The sequence below is a fragment of the Culex quinquefasciatus genome, chromosome 1 (genome assembly GCF_015732765.1).
Source record: "Culex quinquefasciatus strain JHB chromosome 1, VPISU_Cqui_1.0_pri_paternal, whole genome shotgun sequence".
Taxonomy (NCBI): Eukaryota; Metazoa; Arthropoda; class Insecta; order Diptera; family Culicidae; genus Culex; species Culex quinquefasciatus.
In genome coordinates, this window is record NC_051861.1 from 112,728,631 (window position 1) to 112,741,015 (window position 12,385).

The window sequence follows — 12,385 nt, forward strand, 5'->3', positions numbered from 1 at the left end:
TCGGAATGTGGCACGAAATTCCTTGGGGGGGTTGAGGGAGAACATGGGCGTAGACATTTAGAAATGATTTTATTTGAGTTCAAACAACAATCGTTAGTAGATCGAAAAATGACGTTATTGTAAGACAAATTTGAAAGAACTTTTTTTCACAAAAACTGCGTAAATTTTACAGTCAAACTTAAACTGTGAAATTTTGTGTTGTACCCTGGACTATGTTATATAAAGCAATTTGTTGCAAGTCAAGAAAGTTACATAGAAAATATAAAAACAAGTAAAAATATTAAAAATCAGATGAGAAAAGTTATGTTTTTCGTAGAACTAAAGTGATTTGATTGAATTGGAAAATTTGGATTTTCAAAAAATAATTGGCAATTCAGGGTTAAAATATAAGTTTGAAGTTTTAACAGTTTTGCAATTTCTTGGTATTTTTTTTTTCAATTTGAGTAATTCTCGCTGAAAGTGGACCACTATTTACACAAGGTGCTCAAAAATCAAAAGCAATGTACTTTTCCAATAGCCCCCACCAAGTTATGAATGAAACCATGTTTGGTTGGTTAAATTTGTCCTCACCTCGGCGCCACAAAGCTAAAACATTTTTTTAAATTGGTAATTTTTTGACTTAGACGCGTCTACAAAATTGCTCATAACTTTGCAAAACTTCAACGAACCCTTGATGTTTAGGGGTGTTTTGGAAAGGAAATGAGCAGAGCTTTCGAATGAACTTGTCAGAAAAATACCGTTCCATACATTTTTAGCCACAAAACACCAATGTATTTTTAAAGTCATTTTTGAAGGCCGGCGCCCCGCTTTATCGAAGAACTGACAAATCCATTCGAAAGCTGAGACGATTTCACATAAAGGACCAATAAATCTAAGGTGTATGTTCCTCCTATCTTTTTTAATCTGATTTTGATTCTGCGAGCGCAGCGCTCCGTTCGCATTTCGGGTGCCCAAAATGTTGCAATTTGCTTGCCTCCTTTTAAGGTTTTGTCAAAAAATATAGGTGGTCACTTTTTAAATGATAGTTTATTGTCCAAGGATCAAAATGCACTTTCGATAATTGACCAATATTTATGTTTTTGGGTTCTTCCAGGCAATTTAATGTCGAAAAATTGTTTTTTTTTTTGTAAAATTCTCACCTACAATTGGGTGGACTTTTTTTCAGTAGAACTAATGAATGTAGCATGTAGGAAATTTCACCACGATCATTTTTCTCTAAAAGAAAACGTAATTTCGATACTCCAGTGCCAAGATATTTTAGTTTTAGTGAGAAAAAAAGTGCCAATTTTACAAATTTCTTAGAATTTACAAGCACGGCCTATTATTTACATGCGGCATATGTTCTGGAGGCCAGAGTATGGTTTCTTATAATTATTTTGGTCGCTGAATTCGGATCTGGAATCAAATTTCAGATAAACAGTGAACAGTGATATTTCAGTCACGCTAAAATATTATTTGCGTGTATTCCCCATTGCCACATAGGGATCGGCAGCCGAAGCCGCTAACCACCGCGCCACGAGACCTCTCAAAACAATCAGAAGTTGAAAAAAAACTTCTCCATAAAAAAAATCCGTGAGTAAAATATCAATTAAAGGTGAGCGAAAGATGACATATGACCGAATTCACTAGCGATTAAAATTACAGCATATTACCGCTTGACTCCAAATTTAACTGTTGATCTGAAATTTGATTCCAGATCCGAATTCAGCGACCAAAATAACTATAAGAAACCATACTCTGGCCTCCAAAACATATGCCGCATGTAAATAATAGGCCGTGCTTGTTAATTCCGATAAATTTGTAAAATTGGCACTTTTTTTCGCACTAAAACTCAAATATCTTGGCACTGGAGTATCGAAATTACGTTTTCTTTTAGAGAAAAATGATCGTGGTGAAATTTCCTACATGCTACATTCATTAGTTCTACTGAAAAAAAGTCCACCCAATTGTAGGTGAGAATTTTACAAAAAAAAAAACAATTTTTCGACATTAAATTGCCTGGAAGAACCCAAAAACATAAATATTGGTCAATTATCGAAAGTGCATTTTGATCCTTGGACAATAAACTATCATTTAAAAAGTGACCACCTATATTTTTTGACAAAACCTTAAAAGGAGGCAAGCAAATTGCAACATTTTGGGCACCCGAAATGCGAACGGAGCGCTGCGCTCGCAGAATCAAAATCAGATTAAAAAAGATAGGAGGAACATACACCTTAGATTTATTGGTCCTTTATGTGAAATCGTCTCAGCTTTCGAATGGATTTGTCAGTTCTTCGATAAAGCGGGGCGCCGGCCTTCAAAATTGACTTTTAAAAATACATTGGTGTTTTGTGGCTAAAAAATGTATGGAACGGTATTTTTCTGACAAGTTCATTCGAAAGCTCTGCTCATTTCCTTTCCAAAACACCCCTAAACATCAAGGGTTCGTTGAAGTTTTGCAAAGTTATGAGCAATTTTGTAGACGCGTCTAAGTCAAAAAATTACCAATTTAAAAAAATGTTTTAGCTTTGTGGCGCCGAGGTGAGGACAAATTTAACCAACCAAACATGGTTTCATTCATAACTTGGTGGGGGCTATTGGAAAAGTACATTGCTTTTGATTTTTGAGCACCTTGTGTAAATAGTGGTCCACTTTCAGCGAGAATTACTCATTTATCATAATTTCACTGCAAGCCACTGTCTGCAGCAAATGTAGAAAATTCCCTGACTAGACACTGGCACTATAAAACGGAAACAAAGTCTAGGAAACCTTCATTCCTCTAGAAGGGAGGGGGGGGGGGGGGTCAAAATAGTTTCACGCCAATTGCAAAACTATCCTCGCTAGAGCGCGCGCGATACCAAAACATACACAAAATGGTTCCAACTCACACTCACACATTCATACAACCACCGTCGGAGAAGAACCGGAAGCCCAAAGTCGTCACATTTTGTGCTGAATTTGCGCGAGAGAACTCTCGTTCGACTTCTTGTTGTTTTTCTGTTATTATTTTTTTTTTTTGGAAACAGGCGATTTCCACCGACACGGATGGTGGAAAAACGCAAACACACACATACAGCTAGGAGAAGGGCACAAACACGTTTGAAGAGGTGGGTGATGGAAGGATATCAGGGGGAGGGGGTTTAGAGCAGGGGTGCTCAAAGTTTTTGGAGGCCGGGCCAAATTTGGAACTCAAATGAGCTTGCGGGCCAAATTAAAAAAAAAGGTTATTGAAAAAAATAAATTACATTATTTTAATTTAAAAGATTTAAATGGCTATTTTAATAAAATTTAAATTCAAAATAATAGAAACCACAAAATAACGGTTTTCTATTCTGCCCACCATTGAAAAAACGGCTAATATCCACTTTAGGCAAAAACGAGATATTAGTACCTGTACTTGAATTTTACTGAAATAGTGCTTAGACTTGGCTGCCGATGCGAAAAACCAAACGGCTAATATGCCACTCTTATGGGAAATTGCCTTGACGGAGATTTTGTCACCAACACTAAAACGCGTTTTTCTCGGAATACTTGATTTGGCATAATAGCCGAATTTTCAATTATGGGCAGTATTGGTATCGTTGATTTTATTGTTTCAGGTATTAGAAAAAAAGTTTTTAGCTGAATGTACTTGTGTTTTCAAAAAAAAAAAACAAAGTTTTGTTTTTATATTTCGAAAATGGTGACATTACATGTTGAACAATTCATCTAAAAGCGTATTTTTATCTATAAATTAAGTGTGGCTAATGAAAAATCGTTGAGAGCCAGAATTTCAACATTTCAATGGAAAAAAATGTTAGAAAATGTTTTAAGCTTCCGTATAGTTAAACTGCAATCATTATTTTCAAAAAAAAAAAGATTTGACAAAAAAAACATTTTAGCGAAAAAACATTTATTTATTATTTCATCGAAAATTCACTAAAATTATTTTTTTCAATAAACTCAACTGATTCTTAATGCAAAGGAATGTATATTTAATAAATTTTAGCTGATTGCACTTACATTTAATTTTTTTTTAATTTTTGAAGTTTTTTGAAAATATATGTTTGCTCCTTGTTTTTGAGCCAATTTTTTATAATGGTGGAGGGGTGGGTTGATCGACGAAAGCTTTGTTAAATATTTGCAACAAACTTGATCCTCCGATTTCCACATTTTGTCTGCCTGAATCAGTTCGTAGTCAATCAGATTCGTTATCTAACTGTAATGAGTTCGAATCCCGAAGGAAGTGCAATGTATGTTTGAGGGTCAGTTCATAAAAGTGTCATTATGACTTGCAAATTAATAAAGAAAACTTACATTTTTGCAACTATTACAGAATTCTACCTAAGTCAATCTTGAACGTTTTTTAATATTTCTAAAAATGTTTGATGAAAATTTTGACGATATTTACTAGTTTCATTCAGATTGAAACGTATGAAATAGTTTTAATTATAAAATATTTTGAACAAAGTATTTGTATCCTAAAATGGGGATCAAAATATTGATAAATCATAAGTTTTTTTATTAACAAAAAAAAAAGATTAGTATATAAAAGTTTAAAATAAACCTTAATTTTGAAAAAGTATAAAATCACTTTACAAGTGGTCAACGGGCCATTTTACAGAATCATTCAAAATGGGTCCGCGGGCCACAAAATATCACCTCGCGGGCCACGTTTGGCCCGCGGGCCATACTTTGGTCACCCCTGGTTTAGAGGAATCAGCAAGTGACTGCATTAAACTTTCTAGTGGTGGAATTTGTCAAATTCAAGGGGCAATTTTGGTCACGAATCTGGAAACTGATACACACGGTGTGATTGAAAAGGACTTTTGTAGTTTTGGAGGAGAAACTTTTTCAATAATTCTTTAAATTTTGACCATTTAAACAAGATCCCAATTTATTTATTTTTTTCAGATTTGCTACCCTAGTTTTTCATTTTTTTTTCAGAGGTTACTAATTTGAAATTTTGGAAACAATTAAACAATTCTTATACATACAAATCGCTTGACTTTTTTTTTACCACTGAAGGAGGTATTCCTTACCGGGAAACTGTGTTTGCAAACTCACGTTTTTTGATAAACTCTTCTTTTTACCCTATTTTTTTCATTAATTTTATATCGTTGTAAACTTTTAATTAAATCTTCAAGCTTTCTGGCTTATTGCCAAAGTTTTTTGATAACCTATAGTTCGCATGATTGATCTGGACAATATATTAATAAAAAAATATTTTCAAATAATTTCAACTTTTTTTCTATTGATAGGGTTGTCAGATTTTTAATCTTCTGGAAAGATCTTTAACATAAACAAACAGAAAAAAAAGATGGTAATATTCATCAGGAAATGGTGACAGATTTTGTGTCAAAAAAATGTAAAATGTAACATGTAACATCAGAAAATATGGATTTGTTTTAAAAAAGGTCCACACTTAAAAAAAAATGAGTTCACGTAAACGTGAACAGAGTTCAAGCCAACGGGAACCAGGAAGAAAACTGTTCCTGGTTCCCGGTGGCATGAACTCTGTTCACGTTTACGCGAACTCATTTTTTTGAGTGCAATAAACCAAACTTCCAGTTATTGCCTTTTGGGTGTTTTTGAAACCGCCTTTAGTCAAGGGTATTAAAAAACACCCAAAAACAAAAACTGTAAATTTGGTTTATTGGACCTTTTCAAAAAAAAACTCCAGAAATGATGAATTGTCATCAGTTTCTGATGAATATTCATCAAGTTCACATTTCTACACAATTTTAGGTGCACAGTAAAAAAATCATGATAATATTACATCTGGGAAGGGGTACATCTTTTATGTCAGAAAAAATGTGTAATTTTACCACTTCTGGTGTAATGTCATTTTTTTCAGTCTAAATTTTTTACTCTGTTATATTTTACTCAAAAAAGAGGTAATATTCAACCTATCAAATTTTCAACATTCCAAAATTCAACTTTAAAAAAAAAAAACAATGAAAAAATGTATAAATTTGAAATGATTCTTTTATGATGTAATATTACCTCTGGCTGAAAGAGTAAACGAAAAAGTGGTAAATTTACATTTTTTTCTGACATAAAATATGTACTCATTCCCAGATGTAATATTACTATGATTTTTTTTACTGTGCAGCTTCCAACAGTATTTGAAGTTCCAAAAGTTAGTTAACTTTAATAAAGGCAATGTTGCAAAATAAGACAACTAAACCATTCTGTACGAAATGAGTCTTTTTAAATTTTATTTTTGAATTTTGTAATCTCTCTGAAATTTTATGCAAGCCTTTCGTATGCCCAAAGGAGCCTTTTTGCATAATCAGTTTGTTCATATCATTTTCCATAAAAAATTGGCAGCTGTCCGTACAAAAATGGCATGTAAATATTCAAAAACCTGTATTTTTCAAGGAATTTTAGAGGCTTTTATGTCAGAAAAATGTGTAATTTTACCACTTTTCCGGTGTTATGTAATTTTTCAGTCTAAATTGAGCTAAAATTACATCATAAAAGAGGTTATAGAGCAATTCCATGTCAACTAGGGAATCGGTTGTACCCGACCCTCTCCGATTTTAATGAAATATGGAGACTTTTATGTAAAATTGTCTGGAAAATCGACTCTCGTGTTCGGTTTTTGAAAATTTTGATGTTTAGAGCACTTTTGAAAACAAAAACAGTTTCAGTAAATGATTTTTGTATTTTTTTAGGTGAGTTGCTTCATTCTGCATTTTTCTTGAGTCTTTTTTTAACATCTTAGGCTATTTTCACAAAAATTTTGAACGAAAAAAAATCGTGGGCTCACCTTCAAATTTGACTTTTAAACTTAAAAATCAAAAAATCTCATAAAAGTGGTGTATTTTTTTCTTTCAGTGTATTTTTTTAAGAAAGCTCGTCCAATTTCCTACAAGTTTGTCTTTGACCACTTTTTGATACGATGCAACGGCTTCGAGATATAGCAATATTTAAATTACGAAATACAAAAATATTTAAAACACTTACGCCCTTCTCAAATGTCATTATCGAGTGTAACTGGCTCCATATACACGAAAATGGCTTATATATTCCTAGCATAACATGTCTACAAAGTTTCATTGAAATCGGAGAGGGTCGAGAAAAAAGTACCTAAAAAATTCCTGTTTTGGGCTGGAATTGCTCTATATTCAATCTTTTGAAATCACATCTTCAACATTTTCACAATTTTTTACTGTGTAGGTATGAGGACAACACTGAAAAAAAAGTGATGTACGGATTTTTTTTTCTGATTTTTAAAATCGCTTTTGACACTTAAACTATTTCTTTGTACTTTTTTTTCATTTTTTCATATGTTTTAGGGGACATAAAATGCAATTTTGTCAAAAAATTTCTGGCCAAGTAATTTTTTTTTAAAGAATTGCTATCTTTCATAAAAAAGTTAAAAAAAATCAACTTTTTTTACCCGTTTTTATTAAAAAATATTGTCGAGAGCTGCGAAAATTCCCTACATTTTGTTTTTCTTTTTAACATTATAGATACGGTTCTCATTGCTGAGATATGACCACGCAAAAAAAAAAACAGGTAAAATGAGATTTTCTCAGTGTTGCTAAATAAGCCCTTATTTTTTGATAACCAGTATCTCGGAAATGTATGGTCCAACTTTCAATGCTAAAAAATAAAAATTTTGTGTTCTTTTCAATATTTTTTTTCCGATTTTGTACATTCAGGATTCCTGTATCAGAAATATTTTTTTTAATGGGCTAAAAACACTTATTTTTTGACATTTTCAATTGTTGGGTTGTGATTAAAATGTGATTTGAAAAACCATCAAAAAAAAATTCTGTGAATCGATTTTTTTCGAAGTAGTCCTCATCAATACCTACTACAATAAGGTGGCCAAAATCTCAGATAATTTCTCAACTTCAATATTCTCAAAATGTCATGATTTTCTCTACAAAAAATAGTTCTAATCGTAAAACGGACTGCATTTTCAGATGTCTCCTGAAACAGGATGCAAAACAATCTTCAAATTTATATTCATTTGCAGTATAAAATATTCATATACGTTAGGCAAAATTATATGTATGTGTTGAAATATTTATTGCTTGTTTAAGGACATATTAAACTAACTATGACAAACAAACTTTTTGACGGTTTGCCTGCATACATATGACTTTGTTTGCGAGTTTGCCGCAAACTGTCAAACACAAAGAAGTGCGAATTTGTTCGTTTGTTTGCCATAATCTAATACCTTCTTTACTTGAAAAAAATTTTGATGTTGCTGTTGTTAGAAATTAGTGTAGAGGTCTTTATGATTTGGATAAAAAAAGTCTAAGTTCTAGACATTTCATTGGAGTGGAGGGCCTCGGTGCTGGACATTAGGTCTAAGTGTCCAATTTTTGGACATGAGAGCAGCTGGCATCGGTGTTGGACATTAGAATAAACCACCCTAAACCAGAATTAAAATCTTGTACTCACTTGCAGAATTCTTCCGCTTTCCGGCCCGTCGCGATGGCGACGCTGCCACGGGTGTGGTACCGCTTCCGGCCGACGACGCCGCCGCCGATCCCGAACCCGTCCGGGGAGGCGACCCGCTGGTGGTCGTCGCCCCTCCCGTGAGCACCGGAATTTTGTGACCACCCTCGCTATCACCGCCTCCGCCGCCACTTTTGGCCTGATTTCGCTCCAACGGTTGTTGGTCCATCTTTTTCCAGCGATACCGATCGTACACGGAACTGTTTGGACGCATCAAATACACGCTGAATTGGGGCGATTTTGCGGGGCCAAATTTGAAGCGATTCAGAGCCGGGACAGTATGAACTCTTTCAGACAGTTTCCACTTTTGTTTTAAATTAAAGACATTTTCTTATTCACTTGTTTCCTTTCACAAATCACAGATTTTTTTTCCGAGACAGGACTGGACGAAATTGAAAACGTTTCTTTGTGTTTTTTTCTAACGGTTCCTCCAAGTCGAGCTTTTCACAACCCTTTTTCCTTCGACAACGAAAAAAAAAACACAGAATTCGACGCGACGTTGATTCTATTGGGCCTCGTGGTGTCGTTTCCGGACTCGATCTCTGGACTCTGCAATGAAATAGTGATATTTGATTCGATTATGTCATTTGCCATTATGTCACACTCTCGGTGGAGGAGAGTAAAGGGGGTGAAGAAGCGTAATGTTTATTGCCAAAGGACGCCTTTTTTGTGTGTGGACTCTATTATGGGAATTTAAAGTTGTTGGATCCTTTTTTGAACGTTTCTTTTCCAACTGTGATAGCTGGCACAGTTTGCTTATTTTTAGATTCTTTTAAATGAGAAACATTTCAGCACAAATGATAACAATATGATGATGGTGGTGGTGACTCTGTTGCGTAACAACACGTGGTAGGACGTCTGGTAGTACTCCAGCAGGACACACATTGTACTTGCGGAAATTAAATTTCCTGGCAGACTTTATCAAATCAGTTGCTCTTTTAATCAGAGTGAATATCTTTTCTCAACTTTGAACCTCACTATGCTTTTCGAAACAGTTTCATAGTCCAACATTTTGCTGAACATTCGCATTCGCATGGAGTTGGTGATCTTAGCGGGTTGCAGACTGGACTTCGTCATGTAGATTACGTGATTGTCCAGCGCAGGTTGCTTAAAAACTGATGAAAGGGAATTAACGTTCAGAAATTTCGCTGAACAAAATCAAAACTAGCTTTCTAAGTGAGTAATTCTCTACGAAATTTGTCTTTTTTCTCAAATTTTAATTTTTGTATTTTTTAATCCGACTGAAACTTTTTTGGTGCCTTCGGTATGCCCAAAGAAGCCATTTTGCATCATTAGTTTGTCCATATAATTTTCCATACAAATTTGGCAGCTGTCCATACAAAAATGATGTATGAAAATTCAAAAATCTGTATCTTTTGAAGGAATTTTTTGATCGATTTGGTGTCTTCGACAAAGTTGTAGGTATGGATATGGACTACACTGGAAAAAAATGATACACGGTAAAAAAAATTTGGTGATTTTTTTATTTAACTTTTTAACACTAAAACTTGATTTGCAAAAAAAAAACGCTGTTTGGGTGAGACTTAGAAAACATCAATATTCCTGTTTTTAAACCTTTGCATTGCAATATCTCAGCAACTAAAGGTCGTATCAACAAAGTCTGAACAAGCAAAATATAGAGAATTTTCTCAGCTTTTCAAAAATATTTTTTTCAAAAGTGGGCAAACATGTGCACTAATTTAAAAAAATTAAAAACTGCGACTATTTTCAAAAAAGTCACCTTAAAATGGATTTAACATGAAAACGGTGCACTTTATCAAAATTTCACTGAAGTACTTTTTGATTGCAAATTTGATTTTACATCGAAAAATGAAGTTGAAAAATTTTTGCGACCAATATTTGGATTTTTTGAAAAAATCAGTATTGATTCAAAAATTCATAACTCGCTCAATGATTTTTTGCACAACCTGGAAATTTCTGAAAAGTTGGCATTTTATGTCCTCTAAAACATATCAAAAAATAAAAAAAATTAAAAATAGTGTTTTTTTGCAAATCAAGTTTTAGTGACAAAAAGTTAAATAAAAAATCACCAAATTTTTTTTTAACCCTGTATCATTTTTTTTATGTGTAGTCCATATCCATACTTACAACTTTGCCGAAGACACCAAATCGATCAAAAAATTCCTTCAAAAGATACAGATTTTTGAATTTTCATAAATCAATTTTGTATGGACAGCTGCCAAATTTGTATGGAAAATTATATGGACAAACTAATGATGCAAAATGGCTTCTTTGGGCATACCGAAGGCAACAAAAAAGTTTCAGCCGGATTAAAAAATACAAAAATTAAAATTGAAGAAAAAAGACCGATTTCGTAGAGAATTGCTCAGATGGTTTTTATTAATTTTGAGAATTTTCAGCAGCTACCATTCTAATGTATTTTGTATTTTTTTTTTTTAATTGTTTCACACATGATCATCAAACACTGAGCGCTGAGCAGTTCCTTGGAAGCATAGCAAAAGAGTTTTTATAAAGAAAAATTCTATATTTTTTTGTATTTTTTTTTACGTTTGCAGATTTTTCAATATTTTTTTTATAAAATATTGTTTTATTGGTTTTGATTGCTTAAAAACTACTTGGCAAAATAGCTTAAAACTTCAGTATCCAAATAAAATTAATGATAAGTAGTTCCTTGCAAAATTATTGTGTCCTTTTTCAGAGTAAAATGACGCTTTAAACGCAAAAAAGTTTAAAATGGATTTTTAAATTAATTTAGAAAAAATATATATATATATATCGCAGTCTATCATGACAGAATGTATTTTGATTGACAGCTCTTTCCAAAGGGAATATGGTTGATTCAAAGCTAAATTTATGTATGTAATTTATTTATTTTATTTATTAATTTTTTTAAGTCAAAGAAAGTGATCAGGATTTTTTTTAGGCCGTAGCCCAGTTAAGAAGCAGACAAACGTCAGAAATCCAAACAAACCGAAACGGCCGAGGGGTAAGTGGATGCAATATTCATGTTTAATAAATAAGCAAACTTTTTTCAAACTTTTAATTAAATTTCAAGTCACAATTAACAAAATATGAAAAGTAAGTAATTTGTAAATAAATTTAAGTTAATTAAATTTTACTAAATCCTATGATTTTTCTGCAATATTTTATACGTTGGAAGATTCTTGAATAATGATCGGTAGTTCCTTGCAAAATTTTTGTGTCCTTGAATTGAAATATATTTTAAGCTTATTTTTCAGTGGCCAATGCCACTTCAAACGCGTACAAAAAAGTTTGGAATTGATTTTTAAACTAATTTTCAAAATATATATCACAGCCTTTCATGACATAACGTATTTTGTTTGACAGTTCTTTCCAACGGGGTCGAAAGCTAAATGTTAACCTGTAATTTTTTTTATTTTTTATTCACAGAAAGTGATCAGAAATGGTTCTCTGGTCTGGTTTTTTTGGGCACGCCGCAAGTCGAAACCCATCCCCTACCGGTCAGTATTCCCAGTGAGCATATTTTACAGGAATCGAACCCATCACCTTCCGCTTACTAGGCGAAACCCATAACCTCACGGCCACGGAAGTTCGGGTTAGTGCATGCAAAATGCATGTTCAATAAATCAGCAAACATTTTTTTATTTAATTTCATGTCAGAATTGAAGAAGTATGAAAATCAAGCATTGTTTATAAATTTAAGTAACTTTTATTTTAATAATTCATCAGTGAAAAAAAAGAGCATCGGTGGTCCCCTCGTAATTTTCCGTTCAGCCCAGTTAGCGAGGAGCATTCGGTGACTGGGCTACGTTCAATTTTGTGTGGTTTTGCCTTCATGTTAACGGATGAGTTAAAAAAAAGTTTTTCGAAAGAATATTTTGTGAGTTTTATTTTTTTTTAAGGAAAAGCAGTTCAAATATTTTTTAGTTTTCCATTTTTATTTATTTTATAAGCAAAAGGTAAAGTTAGGCGAAATGTC

The 12,385-nt window shown here is 33.0% G+C and overlaps 1 protein-coding gene across 6 annotated transcripts in view; it reads right to left on the bottom strand.

Moving 5' to 3' along the window:
• LOC6044766 (double-stranded RNA-specific editase Adar) overlaps positions 1 to 12,385 on the bottom strand; it is a 98,237-nt gene that overhangs the window by 83,340 nt on the left and 2,512 nt on the right. For all 6 annotated transcript variants that reach the window (XM_038249588.1, XM_038249599.1, XM_038249577.1 and 3 more), the window contains exon 2: positions 8,386 to 8,991. In XM_038249588.1, coding sequence (XP_038105516.1) covers positions 8,386 to 8,656 — 271 coding nt within the window. In that variant the 5' untranslated portion in view covers positions 8,657 to 8,991. The remainder of the gene's footprint in view (positions 1 to 8,385; positions 8,992 to 12,385) is intronic.